Below are 25,941 nucleotides of genomic sequence, written 5' to 3'. Positions count from 1 at the left end.
AGAATCACAGCTAATGAATGACGTTCCAATACTTTATCAATATACTTATAAGCTTCATCCCTGGTGTGTTTCATCAAGGCCATTTGGCCTATTAGCTTTCACAAGCTTTAGGTCCAGAATGACAAAAATATAATAGGGTTTATATAGAAAAAATAAGTGCAGTATTCCATCAACGACACCGACGAGTTAGTGAAAAAACACTCAACAAGTGCCTGAATGGGAGTCTAAAAATCCAAAGTTTGAGAAAATTAGAGAGCAGCAGCAAACTCAGTAAAGTATACTGCTATGTTACATCAAATTAGGGTTTAGTAGATTCACCAGAGTTAGAAACGACGTCAGAATTATGAGATATGAACTCGCAGCACTTAATAATACATTAACAGTGGTGGCACATATATCTGCACCGCGCCATGCTACTATAAATACCTTCTAGGTTTTATAATGTAGTCTTGTGTGTGAATATGGAAAAAATTTAAAGTAATGGGGAACAAAAGCATCCGAACTTTCAGACTGAATATCACAGTGACTGTGAAAAGACCAAAACACATCTATAGTCTAGTAATATCCTTACAAAGCAGGGAATGTTGGAATATAGCAGTTTGTAAAGGAGGTGAGTATGCTTTTCCGTGTCCAGTAAAAATAGTTGCTTCGTCCATGTTTGATGTTGCCATGAAAGATACATGGCAAGGTATGAAGCATGATGTGGCCCAGTAGCAATATTGGTAGCATTGAAGTTATGTCTGTATAGTGAATTAATTAAATTTACCAATGGCCAGAGTTATGGACACGAAGTCACAGTCGGGTAGATAAACTCTATTGAATAGTGGATTTGGGAAAGTGGGGAGAATTATGTGAAAGTAGGGGAGGACTGTAAATGTTGCCAGGACAGGTTGACATGTTTAAACTCTAACCAAAGTAACATATAAGAAGGGCAGGCCATTGTGTACTGAGGAAACTATAGACGTGGGAAGGACATGTTGCTTACACTCAAAGGGCCAGATGTACAAAAATTAGGGATTACGATTTCCAAAGTGTGATTCTTAACGAATTGCAATTAGAAAATTACAATTCCTTATGTACAACTTCTAATTATAAATTCCTAGCGGGTTGCAAATTGATCTACCTCATGAATATTAATGAGTTAGGGTGTAATCTGCGACCCATTGGGAACCACAGCCATTCACGGAGATGGTGGCCTGCTGAAGTCAGCAGACCACCATGTCTGTGATTGCTTTTCATTAAGCAATCTTTTTTTCCCTTCAAAGTAGCTCATTTTCCTTAAGGGAAAATGGGATGCATTTAAAATTAAAAAAAGGAAACCTTGAAGTTTCATTTTTTAAGAGCAGGCAGTGGTTGTTGAGACAACTGCCTGCTCCTAAAAAATAATATTACTTACATTCTCAAAGGGGAAGGGGTCCATTGCGGATCCCTTCCCCTCTGTGGATGGGTTACCACCACTTTTAGAATTGGTAAAGTATTACTGTTTGCAACCTGAACTCACAGTAATACATACCATACCAATTTGGTATTTCACAGGGATGCCCAAAGCATGCCCCTTCCAAATACCGAATCGCAAATGCAAACTGTGATTCGGTAACAAGTTACTGAAAGGTATTTTGCATTTTGTACATTAGAAAAAGCATTTTTATGGTCTCAAATGGCCCGATTCGCAGAATCTGGTGGTTTGCAGCAGGAAAAGGCTTTGTATATCTGGCCATAAGTAACAAATCAGCAAGGCAGGTGATTGTGTAAGGAGACTGTGGATGTGACAAGGGCGTGTTTTTAAACTTTAACCAAGGAGGCAGAGAAGGCTATGTGGTAAAGTTATTGTTAGAATATAAAAGGAAGTTGTTGGAGCAGCTAGGAAGATCTTGTGACTTGAGCAAAGAAATCATCACAGGTGGAGTTGTGCAGATGAAGAGCTCTACTGACAGACACAGGATGATGGTCTTTTTGCTGCTGTTGGTGTGCGTTTGTCGCCTGTAAATCGAAACTAAGTAAAACGCCTTTGTTGAACATTCATGGTATTATGCATATATTTTCTTAATCAAAGGACAGGCCAAATTTTAATTCAATTCAATATAATTTACTTTAATTTAACAACAAATTTTAGTGTCAGAAGAGGGATTTTCCACCTTATTCTTGAATGGGAAAAAGGAGAATATTTTGTTTAGGAAACAACGAGGGGAACACACATCCACTACCCAACACCAGGGTAGGCTTATGTTCATAATAATACATAGCAGAGGAATTAGCAAGATATGCAAAGGCCCCTGTGCAAGGAGACATAAGGGAACATTCAGAGAAGGGATTTGCTCAATTAAATTTAGAAGGATACGATAAGGGAGCGCACAAAGTGGCTGGATAATGTTGCAGGTACTCTATGCCCATGATAAAGTTATCAAACCAATACAAAATAATGAGGCAAAATCACAAAACCCAGGCTATCCGACAGACCCTCTAACAACCCATCAAGATATAGAGTGATTGACTAAAGAACTTCAATGTCTTCAAGAAAAATAAGTTGGGTGAAGATCAAGCTCCTGGCATAGTACTGTCTAGGGAGGGAAGACAAAAGAAAGGGGCGTGTACGACCTCTAGATATATTAGGGGAAGACGGATGTATGATGATACAACGCGTACCATCACAACGATGTATGTTACATCGCGGTCTTGACAACGCAAGTCGTTACATCGACTTGCGTTGGAGGGCGCTGGATTTAGGAATAGTGTGAATTACTATTCCAACTCCAGTCTACGTACAGTAGGGAAGGTGTTGGAATAGTAATTCACACTATTCCTTAGTCTAGAGCGCCCTCCAGTGCAAGTCGGTGTAACGACTTGCGTTGTCAAAACCACGATGTAACCATACCGCGTTGTAATGGTTGCGTGGTAAAGGATGTTTCCCGTATTAAATAGTCTCCAGAAAATCTCCGAGACAGTCACAACACCCGGACGGCTTCACAATATGACCATACTAGAACAACAGTATAAGGAAATACAGGATTATACTCAAACAGAGTTAACTGCTTATAAACAAAAGGTGGGAGAAAATATTATAGCATGGATGGTGAGGTGCTGGGACAAAAGGGCTGATAGTTTCTTTTTTGCGCCTCATGTGGTAGAAGCATTAGGAGCTCTGACCAGTTACCCTGACACGGCACATGCGGAAGGTGCAGGAATTCAAGTGTAATGAACAGTTGCCCACGATTGATATGGGAAGGTATATCTAGTACGTATTCACACTCTGCTGACTTTACTGAGGGTATAACAAGGTTGAGAACCATGGCAGTAGAACGAGGGCTGAGAGAACCAGTAGGTGGGGCAGATATGACTTCCTTTTCACCCGCCATGAAATCTAAACCAATAGAATCTGCTCCTCTGGTATTTGAGGAACCGCTATTGTCCACTTGGCGGACATGAATACATCTGACAAAGTGCCTGAGGCAGCAGAGTTATAGGCACACCTTGGGAATATAGTAAAAAAAAAGTTAATCAGGGTGTAATGCCATTACAGGAGGTTGGGAGGGAGGATAAAATGAGGATTACTAGAAGACGGAAGTAGACAGACCTGCTAAAGGTGGGGCTGGCTGAGTAGGGCATAGATGGATTACCCACAGGGGCATTGCTGAGAAAATAAAGAGAAGAGTTGGCTAAGGTAGCAAAAGAAGGAAGTGAAACATTTAGCCAGAGTGAGGGAGGGAGTTGCCAAAGTTTATAAGAAATATAGTGAAAAAGGATTTGAGTGTGGAACACCAAGAGGTAGATGACTTGCAAAAGGATGGTCATACTAGATTACATCCAGCTCTAACCCTCTGGAAGGAGGGATGGGGAAGGAGGTCCTCGTCTCCATTATGACATGAAGGTGGGTCTTCTGTAGGCATAAAAGTGCTCATATTGTCAGCAGGGGACGGGAACCCTTATGTACAAATCACTGTTTGGTGGAAAAAAGGGGAAGAGACTACGGCATTTGTAGACACAGAGAAGAAGTTTACATTTTTAATTTGACAGCTGGTAAAAGAACCCCATGGACCCAGATTATACAAACTGAGGGACTGGGATGCGAGGTTACTGAAGTGGTCAAAGCCACTGAACGACTGTCCATAAATAAAGAGCTAGTCTTTACCTGTTCTGTGGTGGTGTCCCTGCTCCCAGAAAAATGTAAGGGATTGATGTAATGCTGGGTCACAGTATTCAGAGCCTATTGGGAGTCCTCACATTCCGATTCCCTCACAAACCTTTTTATGCAAGAGTAGTGAAGTTTTGGGTTCTGTATCAGTATAACCCCAAACGGGGAGAACCTACTGGATTCTGCTCTAAGCAGTTCACAGGAGCAAAGCAATTATACATCATGCCCACAAAGACACTGCTGATGGAGATGATGGTAGTCCCACACAAAGAAAGACAGACCAGAACAAGTCAAATAACTGTTAAGACTAATCTACTTATTACTGGGTGGGTAAAGGATGAAGGGTCATCATCCAGGTCTGCAGTATCCCAACGTGAGCCAGTGATGAAATGGAAATGGTACCAACAAGAGCACAGATGAGTAACTGCAGGGAATACTCGAGAAATGATAAAAACAATGGCAGGAATGGTACACTTTAAAATGGACACACACATCTTGTGGTACTAAAGCCTTGGCTGGCACAAGGAGCAGAGCAGTATGAAGATCTCACCAGCGAACAGCAAGATAATACCTGGTACACTGATGGGCCAACAACCATAACCTATGATGGTCGAAAATGGAAAGCAGCAGCATATAATCCTGCTACTATGGTGGTGGTCTTAGAACATGGAACTGGGGGGCTCAGCTCTGTTGGCTGATCTTAAGGCAATATACAATGTTATCCAAGGTGTAGGTTGCTTATATTCCATATATTTGTACACAGACAGTTGTGCATGCCAAAAGGCACTAGTAGCATGGTTGGCCAATTGGAGGTGAGGACAATGGCAAATTCATAGCTGCCCAATCTGGGGAGGAGAGAAGATATGGAATTAAAAATTGGAAGCAGCATAAAAAGGAAAAATCTATCTGGGGTATGTGGATGCACAAAGTAATGTCCCTGGAAATGATGCCGTAGACTTAATAGCCCAGATAGATGCATGTGCTAGCACAACAACAAAGGAGACAGTAGATCAGATTTTGTAGAGGATGACAAACTGAGCCCGCAAGAAAAGTGGACATTGAAAGGGGAAGGGCACATATTAGTCAGATCAACAAAAGAAACTGCCTATTACATATCTGATGGTAATGACTAAAAAACACGGATATGATCAATTATTCAAATCCATAACTAGCCAATTGAGAAATGCATTACGGGTAAGTTTCGAAGGGGAGAACGAGCTGCAATCATCTGGCGGATTAATTTAATTCAGTTACATAAAATCCAGGGTGGATTGCAATACTGCATGGTGGCAGTAGATACGTATTCCAGAACTGTTCAAGCTATTCAGTCTCAACCAGTGGTGGCTCCTCCGCTAAGGAGGAGGAGCGTCACCCCACTGCTGCTGTGCAGCAGTAAAAGAAAGGAAAAATAAAATGATAAAAATGCGATATTATTATAATTTTATTCTTCCCTGCTGCTGCAGCATGAGGGCAAGGCTGCTCTGCTGACAGAGCAGGGGAGGAGTGGTGGGCACACTAAAGTGCGCATGATGCTTTTACCAGCCCTCTCGGGCCGACCAAACAGTCATGCACACTTTAGTATGTTCTCCATGCAGGCTGCATTACAGCCTGCATGGAGAACATGCCCAGGCCCCCAGGCCCCCAGTCCCCGTGTGAGTGCCAAACTACGGTGCTTAGACCAATCATGGCACTGCATTGCAGGATTGTGATTGGTTTAGGGAAGCCAATCAGAACGCTGCATTTCAGTGTTGTGATTGGCTCAGGGGAGTCTGGCTGCTTCCTGTTCGGTGGAGGAGAGACGACATGGGACAGAGCGGCGAGGAGGTAAGTGAATTTTTCTTTTTTTAACAATTATACCTCCTTACCCCCTCGCCCCTCCACCTCACCACCACAGGTCCGTGCTGGCCGCCACTGGTCTCAACAAGCAAACTAGGTTATCACCATGAAGGTGTTTCAATATTTAGTGAATGCATATGCGGTACAGTATGAAATCCAAAGCAACAATGGCATCCATTTCACTGAAGATGAAGTGCCATCCTGGGTGAGAGGAACAGGAATAAAATGAACATTACATATTCCTTTTCACTAACAGGGTGCAGGACTTGTGGAACAAATTAATGGGCTATTGAAAATCAAATAATGAAACTGACGCTTGGGGAGGATTCCAGGGATGGGACAACAATTGGTACAGGCTCTACTACTACTGCTAAACAACCGGCCACTAGCACGCATCACACCAATTGATCGAATGACAGGAAAGAATCAGGATCAGAATGTACGTACACAATCGATACTGAAGTTGATTTGTGATGGTTCATACTCAGAGAAAGGGGTCTCCTTCGGTCGAATTCAACTAACAGTATATCAGCAGGGCGATACCATATTAGTAGGTGGGAAATGTTAAAGTAGGGATTTGGGGTATGATCCCAGAAGGACTGAAAGCCAATATCAGTTTAAATAAAAATCTTTAACAGCAGGGTTGAACGATACAACCTGGGGATCATGGGACTAATGTGTGGAAACACAAACAGGGGCATGGTCCATACTCATACTAAATCTAACATGACAGGATGCAAAATTAGATAGTGGAACACTGGTAGGTGAGGTACACTTTAGCCAGGTACAACCGGTTATTGCATCACAGGCCACAAAAATACTATCGAGAATCTAGGATAGAAGCTGTATGTTCTGCCCTGGAGGAGTGAGCAGGACCATCAACAGGGGAAAATTCCAGCGCAAGGACAATATGGGACACTAGCCTATTGTTGCTTCATGGCAAATCTGATCTTTTGTATTTTCCTCTTTATAGACTTGTGCCTGCCAAATAGAAGCATCATGGGCTGGTAATACTTCTCTATGCATGTCACACGAGAATGAACAGCAGTAACATATTGCTGGGTGTGTAGCTATATTACTACGTGTGAAGGAGAAGGATTACCACCTATAAGAATACCATAGCATGACAAGAAGAAGCTATTGCTTGGGTAAAAACAAATTTGTAGTCCAACATCAATATTACTGAGTTGCATCAACTTTAATGTATTCACGACCAATAGGAATATTTTGTATTCAAGCGATAATAGGAACTGGGCCATTTGTAGGGATAGACAACTGTGACAATATCAAAGGTTTAATATTGACTTTCAACGGGGAACAACCTTTACAACGAAACTTTGACAACGCGTGCAGTTACATCACGGATTTTACAACGAACGCGATGCCATTACAACGCAAGTCTTTATATCGACTTGCGCTAGATGGCGTGCTAACATTACAAATAGTGTAGTTTACTATCCCAACACCTTCCCTACTGTTAAGTGGACTGGAGTTGGAATAGTAAATTACGCTTTTCTAATGTTAGCACGCCATCTAGCGCAAGTCGATGTAAAGACTTGCGTTGTAATGGCATCGCTTGGTTACATCGGTTCGTTGTAAAAAACCGCGATGTAACTGCACGCGTTGTAAACACACGCGTTGTTACGTCATACATCCGACTTTCAACCGTACTACAAATGGGAGGGTCATCCAGGGCGAAAAAACAGAAGAGGAAGATGCAGCCATGTTTAATGGTGGCTTTCATCTCACTGTTCAAAATCGACTTCACCAATTAGTGGAAACATGAAGTTTATTACCTAGGGGAAATATATTATTTGTGCAGCAATCAGGCACATTGATGGTTACCTTCAAAGTGGAGAGTAACCTGGCTTTTGGACAGTGTGATTCCTGGAGTTCAACAAGTAGAAACCCTGCCCGAAGGGAAAATACGTAATGTGCGGGGGTTGAGTGGATGGGGGAAAATATCTTGAACTAATTATTCCTCCTTTCAGGGTTTATAGGGCTTTACAACCTATAGAGTAGTTAGCTTTTGGCTGCAGCTTTGAATAGCACTACAGCTGCTATAGAGATATTAACACAAGAACAAATCTAAATCCATATGGTAGCTTTACAAAATCGCTCAATGATAGATTATATACTAGCCACACAAGTCAGAATTTGTGCAGTAATAGGGAAATAATATTGAATGTATATCAAAGATAAAAAACTACAATAAGATGATGGACAGATTTTTTTGCTCTTATATTGGTGCGTGTTTGCTGCCGGTAAATTGAAGCTAAGTAAAACTTCTTTGTTGAACATTCATGGTATTTTGCGTATATTTTCTTAATTAAAGGGCAGGCCTAAATTAAATTTAATTTAATTTAACAACACAATGTCACTTGTAGTTAAGTATGAGTAGAAAAATAGATCATGAAAATTGTCTTGCATAGTCATGAGTCCTATTATGTTAAGTCCCAGCCACTGTATAGTTTCAAGGTGTATTGTCGGCTACATGATGTAGTCGATATGCTGATACAGAAACTGTAGCCATGTTGGGAGAAGTACACCTTAAAGAGAAAAATAGATCAAGATGTCCGAATAAGCTTTGGTCATGCCTGGATAGTCAAAAGAGTACATGTCATTCTGTCAATCTTTGTTTAGAATGGTGTCCCATGTGTAAAGAAAGAATACCAGAAAGAAAAATAAATGGGGCAAATAAATGTCATGGTGTTTAAATTTCAGCCATGCCGTTGATGGGGGATATAAATCAAAAAGACTAAGACAGATGGATTACACTGCTGCTTTCTAATGCTGGGAGTGTACAGCTAATCATGAAGCACTTATTAAAATATTTATACTTAATCATATATCGGTATACTTAAGCTCCTCTAACTCTTTGTTAATATACCGCTCCCTCCCACTAAGGCCTTCTTTAAGTCCCTACAAACACTACTGATGAAACTAAGCTCGGGGTGTAAACAGCTCAGAGTAGCAGTGACATGCTGATGCTTTCCTATGAGATTTGTGGGCTGGTGGTGCAAGATATGGAACTATACTACTATATTGATAAACCACACTTTGCTTACTAGTGCCACAATCTGGAATTCCGATCATCTCATTTAGTAGTCATGAAGGAAGGAACATCTCTTGGTCCATTAAATACAGTCTTAGTATAGTCAATGCCATGTCAAGACAAAATACCACACTAATACACTAGCATGCACCAACTGGTCGTCCCTGTATATCTACTTATATAGGGGTGACCCTCCTGTAATCACCTGCCTTAGTGAACAATCCTTGTATGCCGTTATTCTTAGAGTCGAAGACTCATCTGCAGTTGGAGTGACTAGGACTTATGCAGATGAGCGATGTATACCTTAATAGACAATTATTGACCCCGCCTCAATTTAAAGGCCTGTGATCACACCCTACAGGCATATAATGCATTAAACCTAGTGGAGCTTTAGAGTATGGTGCTCTCAAATGTCTGAGCTCAACTCTCAAAAACCATCAAATAACTTCCCACCACCAGAATCTATTAATAAACTCAATAGCCCTAATCACAGAAATAGCCAAAAGCAAAGGGAACGGGACCTCAGCTCCCATTTGATAAGATGTTGCTATTCCCAAACCCTAGACATTTCATGAACAACAGGCATCAATTACTGCATTTCAAGTGTTTTCATAGGGTTTAGTACACCCTAGCATGGTTTCAAAGCATTAGACTCAATGTGGAACCTAGCAGTTGTAGATGTCATCCAGCTAATGCCGATGTTCTTCACCTATCGTGGGTTTTGCCCTATGATCTTGTCCTACAGACAAGGATCGTTGAGATACTGTCAGAAAAGTTAGCGATGCAACTGACTCCCTTTTCACTGAAGGCCATATTGGGGTTTGTAAAAGAACTACTATGTTTAGCATGATGATTCTTCAAGAATGGTCCTCTTACTGACGAAAACGGTGATGCTGATGTACTTTAAAAACTGCACAAAGCCTTGAAGTAAAGATGTAAGACCCAACTCCATTTTAAGTAGGCCACAACTCTATTTTTCTGTCTGTTTGCAGAATCATCAACATGTCTGCCTTTGATGCAGATGTTGTCTGTCCTTATGTTTACAAGAACTGTTAAAGTGTCAATTGATTTAACTGTAGACATTAACAAAACACCTTATGTGGCATGAGTCTGGAACAAGTGCCTTGTTATCTCAATTTCAAGGTCAAACACAGGACAATAGTCGAAATAGTGTAGTCTGAATTGTTGCACTTTTACCGTATAAATTTAAAGGAAAGCATCTTAGACTAGCATCTTGATGCTTATTTGTTAAATCAAACATTCCTAGGGTGATATTGCAAATTTCATCTCAGATAAGATACAGTATATATGGACTGCCACTTGAGCACCTGTCAGGAGAGGTTCTTTAGATTATTGTGAGCAAGATACTGCCAAGCCAGAAGGTAATCCTGCCTGCCCTGCCAGAGATGCTGCCGCCCCATTGAGCTTTCTATTGAATGCTGATACTGAGCCCGGGTGGAGCTGATGCTGAATGCGTCTTTCCCCTTCGAAACTAGCTGCAAGTTATTTTACTTTCCATGCACTCCTAGCATAGCGCAGAGAAGTAGCTTTCATAGTGCTAGATTTTTAGATGACATTTTAACCATGTTTGATATTTTTATATAATCCTTGTTGTTCGCAGTGTGCATTTGGGCTGTTTTAATCGTATTCTGTGTGGTTATTTTAGATGTGTTGAGCAACAGGGTGCACCTGTTGAAATAAACATGATTTTTAGCTAAAGTGTCTTTAATGTAGCACATTTTGTGTTTGTGTGATAGAAGAGAACTAAAGAGGTTTGTTTCTGATCACCATGGAGTCCCTGGATCCCTGCTTAGAGACTGTTAGCATCCCAAAAGCATTGACATAATTTCAACTATGTATTGGATGGAGTTCTATAGGGCTATAAAAAGCTGTCTTTCACATTCAATCGTTGTGCATTGAAATAAGTTCGCTTGTGTCACCTGTGGGTGAGAAAGCAAACCTTGTAGAGCTGAGCCAGAGACTCAGTTTGCACAACAGACTATGGCTAAAAGATGGCCCTTGGACTTAGCAAAATCCAATAAGGTGTATAAAACATGTGCATTATTCATGTTTCAGAACTCTTGCCTCAAAGACATATGGGACGCCTTATGTAAATACCTGTTAAATAAAAGGAATACATAGACGCAATCTGAGGGGTGAACAATATAAAATGTCCCTGTTCAGAGGAGTTGAGCAGGAACATTCGATGAATACAGCAATCCCACTTTTGACCTGCCTGGGCTGGTAATGTCACAGTAGCCTCTCACTCGGACCGACAGACAGTAGAGATGGTATAGTTAAAGAGACAAAGATTTAGATTCAAAATTAAAAACTGCAGACAGCTACAGGCATGGTTAGGTTTGCAGAGGGGGCCTCTGATTTTTACTGATATATTTGTTTGATTCAAAGGTACTGGTTGACTAATTCAACTGTTCAACCTTGGGTAACATTGCAGCTGTTCCTATGTCCTTTGGTTCTGCTCTCTCCTCAGTCGTCTTTATTTCTTTCTAGTCAGATACAATGACTTGTTTAATAAGTAAAATGCTAATAAAAAAATGCAGTCATGCTGTCAAAGATAGCCTAGATCATATTTATATAGGTCAAAACAGTGCATCCCTTTCGGTTATTAAATCTTGAACATGTTATAGATGTTGCCAAGTAGATGAAGTACATATAACCCAGCCATCTTGGTAGTAGAAATGGACATAATGCAGTCAAGGTTAGCATTAACCAGGAGCAAGGAGTGTTGCTCTGGCAAACCAAAATGGATATACATTAGATGTGTTTTGAGGGATATGGAAAATAACACCAAAAGAAAGATGCATCAAAAATGTCCTGGGGTATAAATTGCAACCATGTTGTAACGGGAAATACACATCACAGAGATCATGCTGTCGCAGGCAACATAGGCCATGTTTAAGAAGGTCGAAAGGGAGTATGAGAAATTAACTCATTTCTGATATCTATCCCTCGCTGTCCCTCCATTGTTGCCATGAAAATGTTTCTTAGGCAAAAATGTCTAAAACTCCTCTGAAAACCAGGAATTGTCAGTATGAGCTGGTTCCATCTACAATAAGAAAAGGGAAAATAGTAGAAATAAGCGTACTCATACTAAAATCAAGTCTAGAATCACCTGCTAACAAATAACTGGTTAGCATGGACATACATATATATTTTTCTTTTTTTATGAACAAGGACGCAACAATTCATTGTTTATCTAAAAAGTCACACTTGTGGGTTATTTGTGGGTCTGTTCGCTGGGGAAAAAGGCTTAGTACATTACTAAGGTCCTGATTTAGATATAGGTGGACGGCCCATGGGTCCGACATGGGGATGGAGTAAGTTACTAAGTCCTCAGGCCGCCCACCTAATATATAAATGACCGCCAAGCAGATGGTGATTTATAAAGGCATTGGCAGGAAACAACCATCATGGCAGTTCCTGTCAGTGAATTTTACTGTTGGCTGCAGGATTTCTCAAGAGGATGCAGCCATGTAGCAAACAGTATTCTGCTTTTCTTTAAAAAAAAATAATGAAATGGGATTTTCTTTTTGAAAAGAAAAAAACTGCTCCCCTTGCCATGGGAGGCTTCTCCCATGCCGGGGGAGTATTAGAAAGTTTTAATGTTCCTTACCACTAGAACAGTAAAAAAAGACTATATGTCTGCCCATCTAAATTTGGTGGGCAAAGATGTAGCCATTTCTCCAACGGCCCTTACTCCGAAGGGATGTTGGAGTGCTTTGTCCACGACGGAGACAGCGCAGTCTCTACCATGGCCAAACTTAAAGTCCGCCCACATAAAATTTGGCAGAAGGACCACTATATTGGCGTGGAGGGAACTCTGACACTGTTGTGATGGAGTACCCTCTCCAACAATATATAAATTAGTCCCTAAAGTCTGTTCAAATAAATAAAGCGATAACAGTTTGATGAAAAGTCATCCTAAAAATAGATCTGCATTCATTTCACTTACTGGAAATATATCTATGAACAAGTTCCCTGGCATTTACTGATGTAAACAGAAGTATTGTGTAGAACTGAAAATTTATGAATACATGTACATACCTATTATTTGTCTAAAAGTGTTTGCTTCCAGATCAAATAAAACTGTTCCTTTCTCCAGGCAAGTTCTTAGTTCAAACAGGCTGTGGAGCGAAAGCGTTGTGACATGAGGCTTGCTCCATCTCTCTCCACCATCTTCTACTTTCTCTTCAAACTTAATCCACCTGGAGAAAAAAAGCCATCATTTACATATTAATAATGGATGACTTTGATATTTATTTCACTGCATTCTTTGCACTATGCAAGGGGAAAAATCCCGATACTTTTGTGCGGTTTACAAAAATTGCTCATGGTATGCGGTAGGGGATCACTGGGCCTGGTGTCTCCAAGTCATATCATTTCAGTACACAGCGTTCTCTATGTTAGCTTTCATTTGGATGAGGATCTGTGCGATCAAGTACTAGAATACATACATTATTGTAAATGAACAATGACGCTGAAGTCTGAGTTCCTTTATCAGGTTATGGAACTCTGGACACAGCTATACATAGACATTTGGGACTGTCTTTATGAAGATGTTAACAATGCAGAATTTTTAGAAAAATATTTACTTCTGAAAAAAACACATTGGGCCAGATTTATTAAAGTATTGTCATGTCATTACTTCACGCAATATGACACATGGGTAATGCAAGCCTTAAATGAGATTTATTTTGCCACGCAGAGCCACCTTTTGTGGCTGTGTGGTATAGTAAATCTGGAGTAACTCAACGCATCACAAGTAAGTTGCCTTGCATTACACTGCCCTGGGAAGGTGTTCCATGGATGGAGCATTGGTGTTCCCACGCATTCACCGATGGATTTTTGCACATTTCCGGATTTCCTACCAGTAGTAAACCTGGGAATGAGTCAATTAGTACGCCATCCCAGGGGAAGCGCAGAGGAGATATAACTTTATTTCTCCTAGTTCCTTGCTCCATCTATGTGTGCTGTGTTCTCCAGTATACATAGAAAGAGGAAAAAGTCTCTAAGGATTGGTTTTGTGCAGGAAAGTATCCCCTACTGCACAAGAACAATCCTGCGTGCATCGTAGGTCACCTTGGACCATGATGTGAGGGATCCTGCATTGGTGCTAGGCTGCCCTGTGTGCGCCAGCACTGGGAGAGAGCAGGAATGCACCATCTCTGAGTAGATATTGCTCATTCCTGCACTCTCCATGTGACGCAGCACAGCAAGTTGTCTTGCTGCACTGTGCTGCATCACATCTTCATAAACCGGGCCCTTTGTTTCTGTAGGATAAAGAGGTTGTTGAAGCTGCGCTCTGCAACGTGCAGTTGACAATGGGTACTGATTGGATTCAAAGTATTCAGGATGTGTATACCTATTAGTCTGATTTGGTGCTAATGTTATATTGTTGAAACTTATATATCATGGGCACCCTTGAAATATAGTCCATGCATGAATGAGGTATTTATATAGAGTGAACCAAGCCTTAAGTCAGGAGAGCACTATTCAGAGCCAGTCAAGTATACAGTCAATGGCTGATTCAAGGGGAAGATGGGTTCTGAGAGTGGAGCTGGTCTGGGACTTCATTGTGACATAGTATTCTTTACTCAGTTGTGTCTTCAGTAGTTTCATACATTGAATCAGAGTTTGGATGATCTTGATGGATACAGGGATGTTGTTACAGAGCCTTGGTGCATAAATGCGGCCTGTTGCTCAGTTTATTCCATATTAAACAGACCTCCATGCATAATTTTCCGTGTAATAAAGTCCTATATGGCCTTCGAAGGGTTCAGGTGACATCATAAATCAAGAGGCCAAGTGGTAGTTAGATGTCACCAAAAGCCTTAGGTGGCAAGATAGCATCATATTACACATTACCAATTACCTATTCTTCTTTATAGTAATGTTCACTTTGAGATAGTTAGCTTCTTCAAAGTGCAGCTATCAATGGGAACTGAATGGAATTAGAATGTGAAATTGTGAGGGCCATTGATGAATCAGCACAGGAAGGTGCTAGGATGATTAATTCTCTGAATTGGCAAATTTCAGTTGATTTAGGTTTTGGATCATCACTATAATGAGTCAGAAACAATTTTTCTCTTTAACATAGTTTTTCCATGCAACAGTTGTGATTTTGTTATGTAGATAGTATTTGCAAACCTAGCCAAAAGGTAGGGATGGTGTTCTACATGGTGAAAGGCAAAGACTCAGTCTACATGTGATTGGGACTGTAGTTGGGTTCTGAGAGAGGAAGTAGACATTTACCCAGCCGTGATATAGAGGCATGTCTTTAACTCTTTGCTCAATTGGAGCAGAGTTGGAGCAGTCCTGATGGATGCAAGGCCTGAGTGCACAGATTGAGAGTGCTGTTTGACCGTTTTCTTCTTCTCATTTTTGCACAGCTTCTTCAGTCTGATTAAGCCTTGACTGTGGGTGTGCCCAAAGCCAATGGAGGTGCTGAGTTTTTCAGCCATATAAAAGTGGGTCCTAGTCATGATGGTTGTGTAGATAATGTGATGAGTTTTGAAGATGATGCAGGTGGTAATAGGAAACTCCTGTTGATCCATTAGGGATGGGTGATGTGGATGCTCTTAAAGTGAGTCAATATGAAACCTTGGAGGGCAGTTGGCCTGCCTTCCTCATCATCTGGATGGCAAATATAGGGAACTGAGCAGAATCTAAAGTCAGAGAAATGTTTTCACTTTCTAGAGCGGAGTGAGCTGATGCCATGCTATCATAGATTTCTTGGTGATGTGTTCCTTGAGGGTGAGGTTGGTGTCCAGGGGGAATCAGAGTGACTTAGCGTTGGGATTGAAACCCATCCAGATTTAAGGTTTGCATTCGTTGTTGCTTATTCCCATTTATTAGTAGGAATTTTGTTTAAATGGGGTTGAGCTTCATGTGGATGCCAGTCATTCATGTCTGAATGAGGTGTAGGTGCTGTTTGAGGCACTGTATTCCTGAAGCAGAGAAAACTTTCAAGTAGAGTACAGTGTCATTGTTTATGGGTACATTTTGATGCTGTCAGTCAGTAGAACCACAAATGGCTCCACACAGAAGTTGATGGGGACTCCACAGGTAACAGTTCTCTTCTGGGTCATGGAGGTACCCATGTGAATAAACTGGTGTTGCATAGATGGATAGGAAGCCAACTAGTGCAGAATGTTGCCAATTAATTCAAGATTTATGAGAGTGGGATGGTCAATAGTGTTAAAGATAGCTGGTAAAGATGGCTGGAATGTCGAGCAATATCATGAGAAATGGATATTTAAAAAAAAAATCTTCGATCAGTAAGATGTCTTCTCTGATTTGTAAGGTAGTTGTCTCTGTGCTGCAGTTGTCTCTGTGCTACAGTGTGATTTGAAGCTAGATAAGTAGTTATGCAGGAGATGATTGATATGGTCCTGAGGTTGTGCATAGAATGCTTTTTCAATTATCTTGTCGATAAAGGATGATGGCCCAATAGTTGAGCAAGGAAGGCATTGACAATGGTGGGCAGGTGTAAGAGAGCCTCTCTGAAAATGGATCTCATGATGAATGAGGGTAAGACATCACGTTAGGAGGGGGGTAGAGAGAGCTGCGAATGTTGCTGAGGTCTGCAAGAAACAAGGGTTCGAAGGATATCCATTGCGGGATGCAGTGCAAAATGGTGAGTGTCGGAGAAGAAGTAGGATGCCTTTTGGACTCACTTCACCTGCTGGTATTTTGCAGCAGGTAATTGGTGATGTTCATGAAGGGATTGGAAGGGTTCTTGGTTTTCCAAATCAACATTCTAGTTTACAGAATGCTGTTCTTCTTAACCTCAAAGCAAAAGGGTTGAGGTGAAGGAAAGGCAAGTGTGAGTTTGAAGCGCTCAAAGTGGAATATCCTGTCCATGTTGCGTCTGGGTATGGTGTTGTTTCACGCCCAAGGTTACTTCCTGTACCAATAGACCATGAGAAACTTCAAGGTTTTTTAGGGATGCGTGAGTTCTATGTTAACTTTATTCTGAACTTCTCTACCGAGGTGGAAATTCTTGCTTCATTGAAGAAAAACTCAAAGCGTTTATTGGGTCAAGTGCAGAATGAAGCTTTTCTCAGCATCCAAAGAGAACTGTCTAATGCCCCTTCACTCTCTCCATGTCTACCAGGGAAGTTGTTACCCCTTACTTCTGATGCCAGTGGTGTGGGGTTTGGAGTGGCTCTGTCTCAGGGCAAGGGTTGCTTTGAACTTATTATTACCTATGTTTCACTTACCCTTAGGCCACAATAATGCCTTTACCCAAGTGTGAAATGCAAGCTTCCACCTGGGCAGTTGAAAGGTTTAAAGCTTATATGTGGGGAACTAAGTTCCTTTTGTGCACTAGCCATAAACCCTTGTTACCTATTATAAGTGGTCCCATGTTCATTACAAAAAAAGCAACAGGCAGGTTGTTAAGGTTGTTGATTGTAAAATGTATTGAATATCATTTTAACGTGAAATATATTCCTGGTGGGAAGAATAGGAAGGCAGATTGTCTTTCTCATCTTCTATGGTCGGGTGATGAAATCGAGATGATGGATGATCAACAGAATGTGGACTGCTTGGTTGCACGTGTTGTATTGGGTAACACTTAAAGTGTCAGTGAAAAATAGGGGAGGAATGCTCTAGCTCAAGATGCTTCTTTGAAAAAAGTATGCAGCACATGAGTAAAGGTTGGCATAGAGAAGGTAATATATCTGTGGGTTTGCAGTCTTTTGGCAAAGTACAAACAAAGCTTTCTGTTGAGACAGGGTTGCTATTTAAAGCAGACAAATAGATTCCACCAAGCACCACCAGATGCAAATTGTTGCAACTAAACCATGGAGGTAATTTAGGAAGGACTCTCAACAGAAATCTACTGATGGTCACATAAGGGCCCTTGGGTGCATTCAGGGGGGTACATAGTGTGCTCCCCTGTGTCCATGCACCCCATTCACTACACATCACGTACTTAACAGTCCATGCCGCGCAGCAAAGGGTTTTGGCGTTCCCACTACGGTGGATTTTTCAAAGGACCGCCCGACAGACCCGGAAAAAACTCCTTATCTGGCGGGCGGGCTGCGGTCGAGTTTGGCAGGGTGGTGGCGTGCCACACCACCAAACTCGTAATCAGGACCTATGACTGTTATCACTTTTCTACCTGATTTATTTTCATGAAAGGGTTTTCCAACAAAAATCTTATCTGATAATGGTGTGCAATTAGTCTCTGCTGAGATCAAGGAGTTGTTGCGTGGTGCAGGGATTCAACACAAGAGATACAGTTTGTATAATACCCAAAGCAATGTCTAGGTTGAGAGAGCAAATAGACAGCATTAGAAGTGTGGTGATTAAAGGAGAAGATTTGACGGATGCTATTTGGACCATGTTCCAGTCTTACAAGAACACTCCTCATTGTGTGACTGGAGTATTACCGTTTCAGGAGCTAAGAGACGGGTCTTCTCAGGACTTTCTCATGCCTGCTTGGTTAAACAAACTAGCCAGAGTAAGTGTTGTCACTGATGTTGATCAGAATCTTAGTAAAATGCGCTAGAACATCCAGCAAAGTCAGATAAATAGCAAAATTAGATATGATGTGAACAAAAGAACAGGGTATTGGGTTCATTCCAAATTGCCGGATGTTAAGGTTGTGAAAGGTACCAACTAAAGTCTGATAAATAGCTAAATTAGATATGATGTGAACAAAAGAACATAGGGTATTGGGTTCATGTCAAAATTGCCGGATGTTAATGTTGTAAAAGGTAGGGTAATATTTGGTTCACCTTGCTAGGTTATCAAAGTCATCAAAATGGCTGTGCTGTGAGACTGAAGAATAGGCAATGGAGGGATAGTGCCTGTGAGATGAAAGTGAAAAGAATTACAAAGGATAATGTTGTGCATTCTAGGGTCAATAGCGATGTGCTGGATCACTCATTTGTAAAATTTTCACAACGAAAACTTCCTGTGAGATTTTGTGGTGGAGTAATTATTGCACATTTCCATGTAAGTGTTCTTAGATTTATTCTGATGGATTTGTTTTTGTTGTTGTTTTGTTTTTGTTTGTATGCTTTGTAAGTTCTTTGAAAAATGTCATGTATTATTGATGAGGGGGAGGTGTGTTGGGTCGTGCTTTCCTTCTTGCACTTGTATCCCTCGTTCTGGAATGGAACTTTGAGAGAAAAGGTTGGCTTCCGCCCTTGTTTATTGGCAGTTGCCTGCTAACTTCATTGCTTAAACAGAGTAATTATTACTTACCAGTGTCTTCATTGCAACAATCCCCTGTGCAGCATTGTGCCTTATGTGTTTTCCTGGCTTCAATTTCTCACCTTTTTTAATGCCTATTCTTTCTTTCCTTATATCCTCAATCCATGTTTTCCCTTTTGGGCTTTTGACCATGTATTTGTTGAGTTGGCAGCAGTTCCCTTTGCCTCCTTGTTCTTATTAACTGTTCTGACCCTGTTCTGAATTGCTGTGTTATTCCATGTACCAGCATGGCATTACATGTTCCAAAGCCTGTTGGTTACGTGCTTGAATGCCTTGTTATGAATCCTAATACCGGTTTCCCTGTACCAACAGGGAATTTCTTGTCCGAGCGCCTGTTGGGTACAGCCTGCTGATGATTCCAGTATTCATGTCCTTGATTTCTGAAACCTTGCTCATAATTTCTTGTTTTCTCCCTGTCTTATCTGTGCTGTATTCTGGTTATTCTTTCCACTTTGGTTTTCTGCTCCGACTCAAATACTGTCCATTGTCTGCTGCAGGTCACACCCATTTACAGTGTGATTTCTGGCTTGGTCTTCATTCCGATCTTATAAGGGAAAAATATATATACTGGCCACGATGGGACCTTACTGATTTGGATTTACATGGACTGCTTTACGGCCATGTATTGAGTGGGGTACCAAGTTGGCTGAAGAGAGGTAACTGAATACCATTGATCAGATGAGATGATGCACTCCTCTATCAGTTATTCACATAGGCTACCATCACATTGCAGCCAGTATATATATGTCCACATTTTTAATGGTATCTTAATTTTTGTATGCTGAATGACTTTTTCTTTTTGGTCCTGAGGGATGCCCATGGACCCCGGTTGGGGTCTTTAAAGGGCAGAAACATGTTGACCTATATTACAGGTATATTTGTTGATAATCCCTAGTCCTGTTTGCTTTTTAACCCTGGCCCAAGGTACCGCGTAATAAAGACATTTGGTGTCCTTGAGACAGTTTTAAAATTCTTCTATCTCTTTCTGAACACTGCCCCTCACTCACCATTTTTTTCAGTCCCCTCTCTCTAGAACACCTTAGCTCCTCTTCCAGTCCAGAAGAGTTGTATCCCACACCAGGGACCTTGCGGCCCTGGTGTGAGGTGGGAAGCCTATGATGAAGCATGTCACTCTTGGGTGAGTGAGGGTTCTCGTGTTAGAAAGGTCTCTCTCCGTTACCAGTAGGGCACACAACTTCTTGGCCCTCGCATCATTTCCACATCACTTTTAGGATACCCTCCCCCCCGCGGTTTCCACCTCCCTAAACCCTAACATAATAATTGTTGAAAATGTACTTTTAGCGAGCTTAAATTCAGATAGGGAGTAGTACGCTCTCTCTCTAAGGCTTCTCCCTCAGATCTTTTGTGTGTATTAATACAACAGCAGTCTCAATAACAGCAGGCCTAACTGTGACTTTGCTGTATGACTGTTAAGATCAAACTGTTGATGTCAGCCCAAAGGGCATTTCTTAAGGTTATTGGGGCATCTTATCACATACAAGTACAGCCCTTACTTTTATTAAACCTTGTTTTGGTCTGTCTCCTGTCTTTCTCCTTGTCCATGCTTACAAATGTATCCTGTCCTCTGTAGTGTTGTGACCACAGTTATACTTTGAATAGCCTGGTATTTACCTTGCCCAGTCACCTTGCTAAGTATTTCCTCTGGAATCACCCGTCTCTGCATTCGCTCCCTGAAAAGCTTGGCAGGATTCACTGCCTGATCATAAAATAGGCCATTTTTAGATCAATCAACAGTATGCTTTCATCAAATATTGACTACTACAGACTTTTCCCTTTTGATTGCATAGGCGTGTAATTACTGAAAGATTGGAATACCATAGTTAAATGCAATAGGTTTTCCATTTAAACCTGAATTACACAATGTCAAACACCACTTTGTAATGGGTAAATACTTGTTTTTTTGTGTGTTTTATCTGCTAACTATTTTGAATAATTATAGAGCATTAAGGGGCCTGCAAATTTTAAATAATCAGCCTAGAGAATCGTACTGTATCTCACAATTCATATTTGCATAATTTTTCTAAAACAGAAGTGACATATAGAATCAAAAACCATACATTTTAAATATACATTTTATATATGGCAATATGAAAACTGTATCAGCATTAAGAAGGACCGGGAATCACACTAGGGACATGTGTATATATCAAACATAAATAAAATAATACCCTGTACAAGCTGTTTCCACTTTCCCTGAAATGAAATCAATATTGCTTACTGTGAAAATAAAGGAAGCATACTCTCTCGATAATCCACATTAAAGAGTACAAATATATCATTCACACATACCCAAATATCTCACGGTGGATTACAACATGTATAATAATGGTACAATATGTATAGTAATGGTTGTTAAAGTCTCTAAATACTAAAATGTAATCCTGAGCCACAATGGTGAGAGCCTTTAGCAACAGCTATTGCCTGAAGCAGAAGGCCCATAATGCATTTAGAACATTTCCCTCACTGAGGGTAGAATGTTCTAAATTAAAATGGGAGAAACAGAAAGACACACATTGCAGGGCTCGAGCAGATACCCCATGCAGTCATTATTACCTTTACCCAATCCACTGTCTTCACCTGACCTCTTGGCATTCCAATGCATTAATTATATTTTCCTTAGAAAAGAAGGTGAGGGGGTGGTGAACAACTCCTGGGGGTTTAGGCGAAACAAGATAATTGTTGACATACAATTTCAGCAGGATCATGCAATAAGATCTCTGTTTCTCACCCTGAATCATTACTCCCATCGAGAGACGCTACTGGGTTTGCCCATCGTCACCAGATCTATGCCAATGCCAGAACATGCATGAAATTATCTGTGAGAAGATGCCAATAATAGGGTTCGGGGGTTTAATATTTTCTTTCCCACAAGTAAGAGGTCATTGGCTTACCAGCTTCGAAATGCTTTTTATAAGGACAGAGGACAGCTTGCCATTGAACAGCTAAGAGTTTATAGGCCCTTGTCAAACAACTAGAGCAATTGTCGGCTCTCGTTAGTTCAAAGCGATCATCAAGACACAAGGTGTCATTGACTGCCCGTGTGCCCGTGTGCCGGACTGTTGCCCAAGGCTGCGATTGGAGTGAATTTCAACAGTTACGACCAACTGCTAGTGCTTCATTTGTGCATGTGGTTATTATAAGCACTTAATTTAGGGACAAGATAGAAAAGAAGCAAGAATAAGACTAGGCATCCTTGGTAATTGTCAATCCGGACATTCAGTAGTATTGGGCTCCTAAGAACATTTTTAAGATTCTGCGCTTATTTAATTGTTTTTCACAAAATAAAATAGCACTGGCCAAATGTAAGCCCCATCACATGGTGTTTTAGCTATGTGAGTATTATTGGACTGGACAAAACCAGGTCAAGAGGGTCAATGAAGATCGCTTTAAATCCTACCATGCTGTGCTGTCCTCAGAGGCAGCTCATCTTTTGATATAAACCAGTGCAAAGAACAAATCCTACCTCCATTGTTGGGAGAACCAGGGCACCAGTGGGTTTGGCTGCTTTATGGGTAGTCAGGGTGGAGTGGTTTTACTTATTACGCTTCTCTGTTGTGGAATGCTCACTCCTCATGGTTCCCTTGTGCGTGTGCATTCCACAACAGAACTTGGAACTTACTGTTTGAATGCTATGTTATCAGTTGATTGGTGTCCTCTCCTGTGTAGAATGCTGCGCATTCCCTGCTACAAATAAAGTCATCTTCTGCTTCTTACTTCGACTTTGGTGACTTCATTACTACAATTGTGATGGCGACGAGCGGCAGGGTTTTTATGCCTCTTCAAGCACAAAACTACTTTTCAAGAGCTGTTAACAGGAATCATCAGGCACAATTACAATAACCTGACAATAGAAATGATTTTCATAGTGTTACAACACCTCTTGAAGGTCAGCAAGAGAAAATCCCATTATTTTTTGGGAGAGAAAATAAAGAGTCAATTTCAGGTTGGATATAATTTGTAAGTTATTTGAATTTTAAAGTCCTAAATATCGGAGATAAGATTTCTAGAGTATGTGAACTGTTTGGTGGGGTTTCCTGCGGTGGTTAGGGCTCCAGGGCCATCGCTTCAGAGACTGTCAATATTTCTCCTGGAGGTGAGGGACACCTGGAATGGAGAAGGTGGATAAAGAGTACATCGTCTGTGTACAGGGAGGTGCAATACCGGATTTGCCCAGTGGAATTTGAGATATTTCCTGTGTGGATGAAATCCGATCAGACAAATGGAGGTGTTCTTCATATTCAACTGTATGACCCAATCGGAGAAAGAATGAACAGTGAGAGGAACGGGAGATGCCGGACAAGGGTCAGTGCAAGGTGAGGGTCGAGGAGGCGAGGATGTGCCTGCAGATGTATCAAGTGCAATTTCCCAAGCGATAAAACAAGAAAGAAACACCAGTTCCTATATGAGATGTGATTTATGGGTTTTCTACTATTACCAGCCGACGCTGGCCCACCATCTTCTTTCTATCCAATGGCTTTACCCAGATCTCTCTCACAGCCAGTTAGCCAATCATCCACTGCAGGACTGCAAACAAATGCTGAGTTTAGACAAAGTCTTTCACATAGAAGCTACTGCTTTGGTCCTCACCTCCTCAATAAGAAATCTACTGCCATTATGAGGAGTTGTTGTCCCTCATAACCTGTTTTTCACTTTACGCGTTTTTTCCAGACCTTCAGTTAAAATGGCAAGGAAACAGGGCTAGAGAAGTTGCCCCTGCTACAACTCCTGAAAATTTTACTTCTTATCCTGTCTTAGGATATCACCTCCTTCCAAAAATGTCTATGACATAGCAGACATCAGCAGTCTACACTTCCGAAACCCAATTTTGTGCCCATCTTCCTTAGATCGCTTTGACAGACTATTTATTGAAGCTTTCAAATTCAGATTTTAATCGAGTATTCACCTGGAGTTTTACTAATTACTATGTAACGTCCAGATTGTTACTTTTCAGGCTTATTTTCTTGATTTGTGAATTTAAGAGAAAATCAATGCAGTATTTTTTAGGTCTCGCCTACGCAGCGCACATGCGCTGCATAGGAGGGCCTTTAGCCGTCGCTCTGCTCATTTTCAAGCACACACTCGTGCTTGTGGTGGCATCCACCTGGCGGGAGCGCGCAGGGGCGTGCCACAAGCACGAGTGCAGTGCTTGAAAATGAGCAGACTGCTCTCCCAACCACGCGCGCACCACTCGCGGACTCCATTTCCATTAACACGCGTGCGCGCACCACCCTGCATTCTTTATCGCTTAGTCTTTTATCGCCATCTCGCGCCTATTTTTCTTCCCTCCGGCCCTCCTCTCATCTGTCGGTCCCTTCTCACTCTCACTTCTCCTTAATTACCTACTGTAGTAAGGTGGAGGCCATCTTGGAATGGTAGAGTTTAAGAGAGACCAGAACCAAATAAACACAGAAGTTATGCTGTGAAGTAGATTATTGTCCCTGTTTCAATCATTCAGACCACCCCCAAAAAGCAAAAAAATGTGGCTTTGAACGGATGGGAATTGGCCGCTTTCAAAGAACTGCACATTGTTTCCTCCACAGCCCCAATAGATTACTCAAACTGTTGGGAGACAGACGTGTAGCTTCTAAGCTGCACCGAGAGCACGCACAAGAATGACCTTTTGTTTAGAACGACAGACACTGTAGATACAGGCAGCTCAAGCCTTTCGTACTTTCAAAAAATCGATAGCGCTTTACCCTGGCCTATCGATGGCCACCAGTGAGGTCCAGAGTTTGTCATCTCAGGCCATGCTTGCGATTCAGAGTCGCAGTCTGCGAATGCCACATTGATTATCTTAGCAGGACGTCATTTCCATCAACCACATGGCAGCGCTGCAGTTCTGGGAACTGTGTGATGTTCCGCAGCAGCCTTTGCAGCACTCTCATTCAGTCTCGTAACCTCAACACTAAAGGTTAAAGTCCATTTACAGCACTAACTAACCTCCAGTAAGTGAGCGCCAGCAAATTGGTGACACGCACTGCGTCTGACGTCCGACGTTATATCAGGGACGTCACTTCCTGCAATGCAGATCGGTCTGAGAAGTGTAAGAGATGGCGGCGGAGGGAGCTGTTGAGCCGGGCTGGGAGGTAGCGGTGCGTCCGCTACTTTCTGCCTCGTACGCCGCGTTTGATTTGAAGGAACTGGCTCTGCTGCTTAGCTCAGTCATTGAGAGGTGAGAGACATTTCAACGCACGTCTTAAGCTAGCTAGTGACACCCATGACACAGTGGACCACCTCTCCCATAGTGCTTCAGACCGGAAAGTCTGCCTCAGCTGTCAGTGAGAGGCAGCAGATATCGTGACGTCAGAAGAGATGCCAATAGCTTCAAATTCATTACTAAAGATTACAACAATGTCAACTCTAATCACTTCCTACTAGGTTATACAAACTTTCATGATCCTGGTTCAGCCATTGGCTAAATTAAGTAGAGAGAGCCCGCGTACCAGTCACATAAAATGTCAAAACAGCACTTAAAAGAAGAGAGAACGCACCACGGGACAAACAAAAAGTGTTCTAATTGTCTTTTGTATATTTTGGCCACTGTTTGTGTAGTTCTTTTTACCATTAGTGTTGAACCGACTTGCTTTCGTAATCTGGACACTGTCTTCCCATAGTTCGGGAATTTTCATTGCTTATGTCTGGTTTTCATTCT

At 41.5% G+C, this 25,941-nt stretch overlaps 1 protein-coding gene across 1 annotated transcript in view; it reads right to left on the bottom strand.

The window, feature by feature from the left end:
* The window catches only part of LOC146810881 (electrogenic sodium bicarbonate cotransporter 1-like), a 358,834-nt gene that overhangs the window by 298,427 nt on the left and 34,466 nt on the right, over window positions 1-25,941 (bottom strand). Inside the window, exon 2 of the mRNA XM_085617923.1 lies at window positions 13,086-13,246. Within this exon, the coding sequence (XP_085474049.1) occupies window positions 13,086-13,246 (161 nt within the window). The remainder of the gene's footprint in view (window positions 1-13,085; window positions 13,247-25,941) is intronic.

Source organism: Triturus cristatus, chromosome 7 (genome assembly GCF_964204655.1).
Source record: "Triturus cristatus chromosome 7, aTriCri1.1, whole genome shotgun sequence".
NCBI classification, from domain to species: domain Eukaryota; kingdom Metazoa; phylum Chordata; class Amphibia; order Caudata; family Salamandridae; genus Triturus; species Triturus cristatus.
Note: the sequence above shows the minus strand (reverse complement) of the source record. Positions and strands in the feature narration are given on the sequence as shown.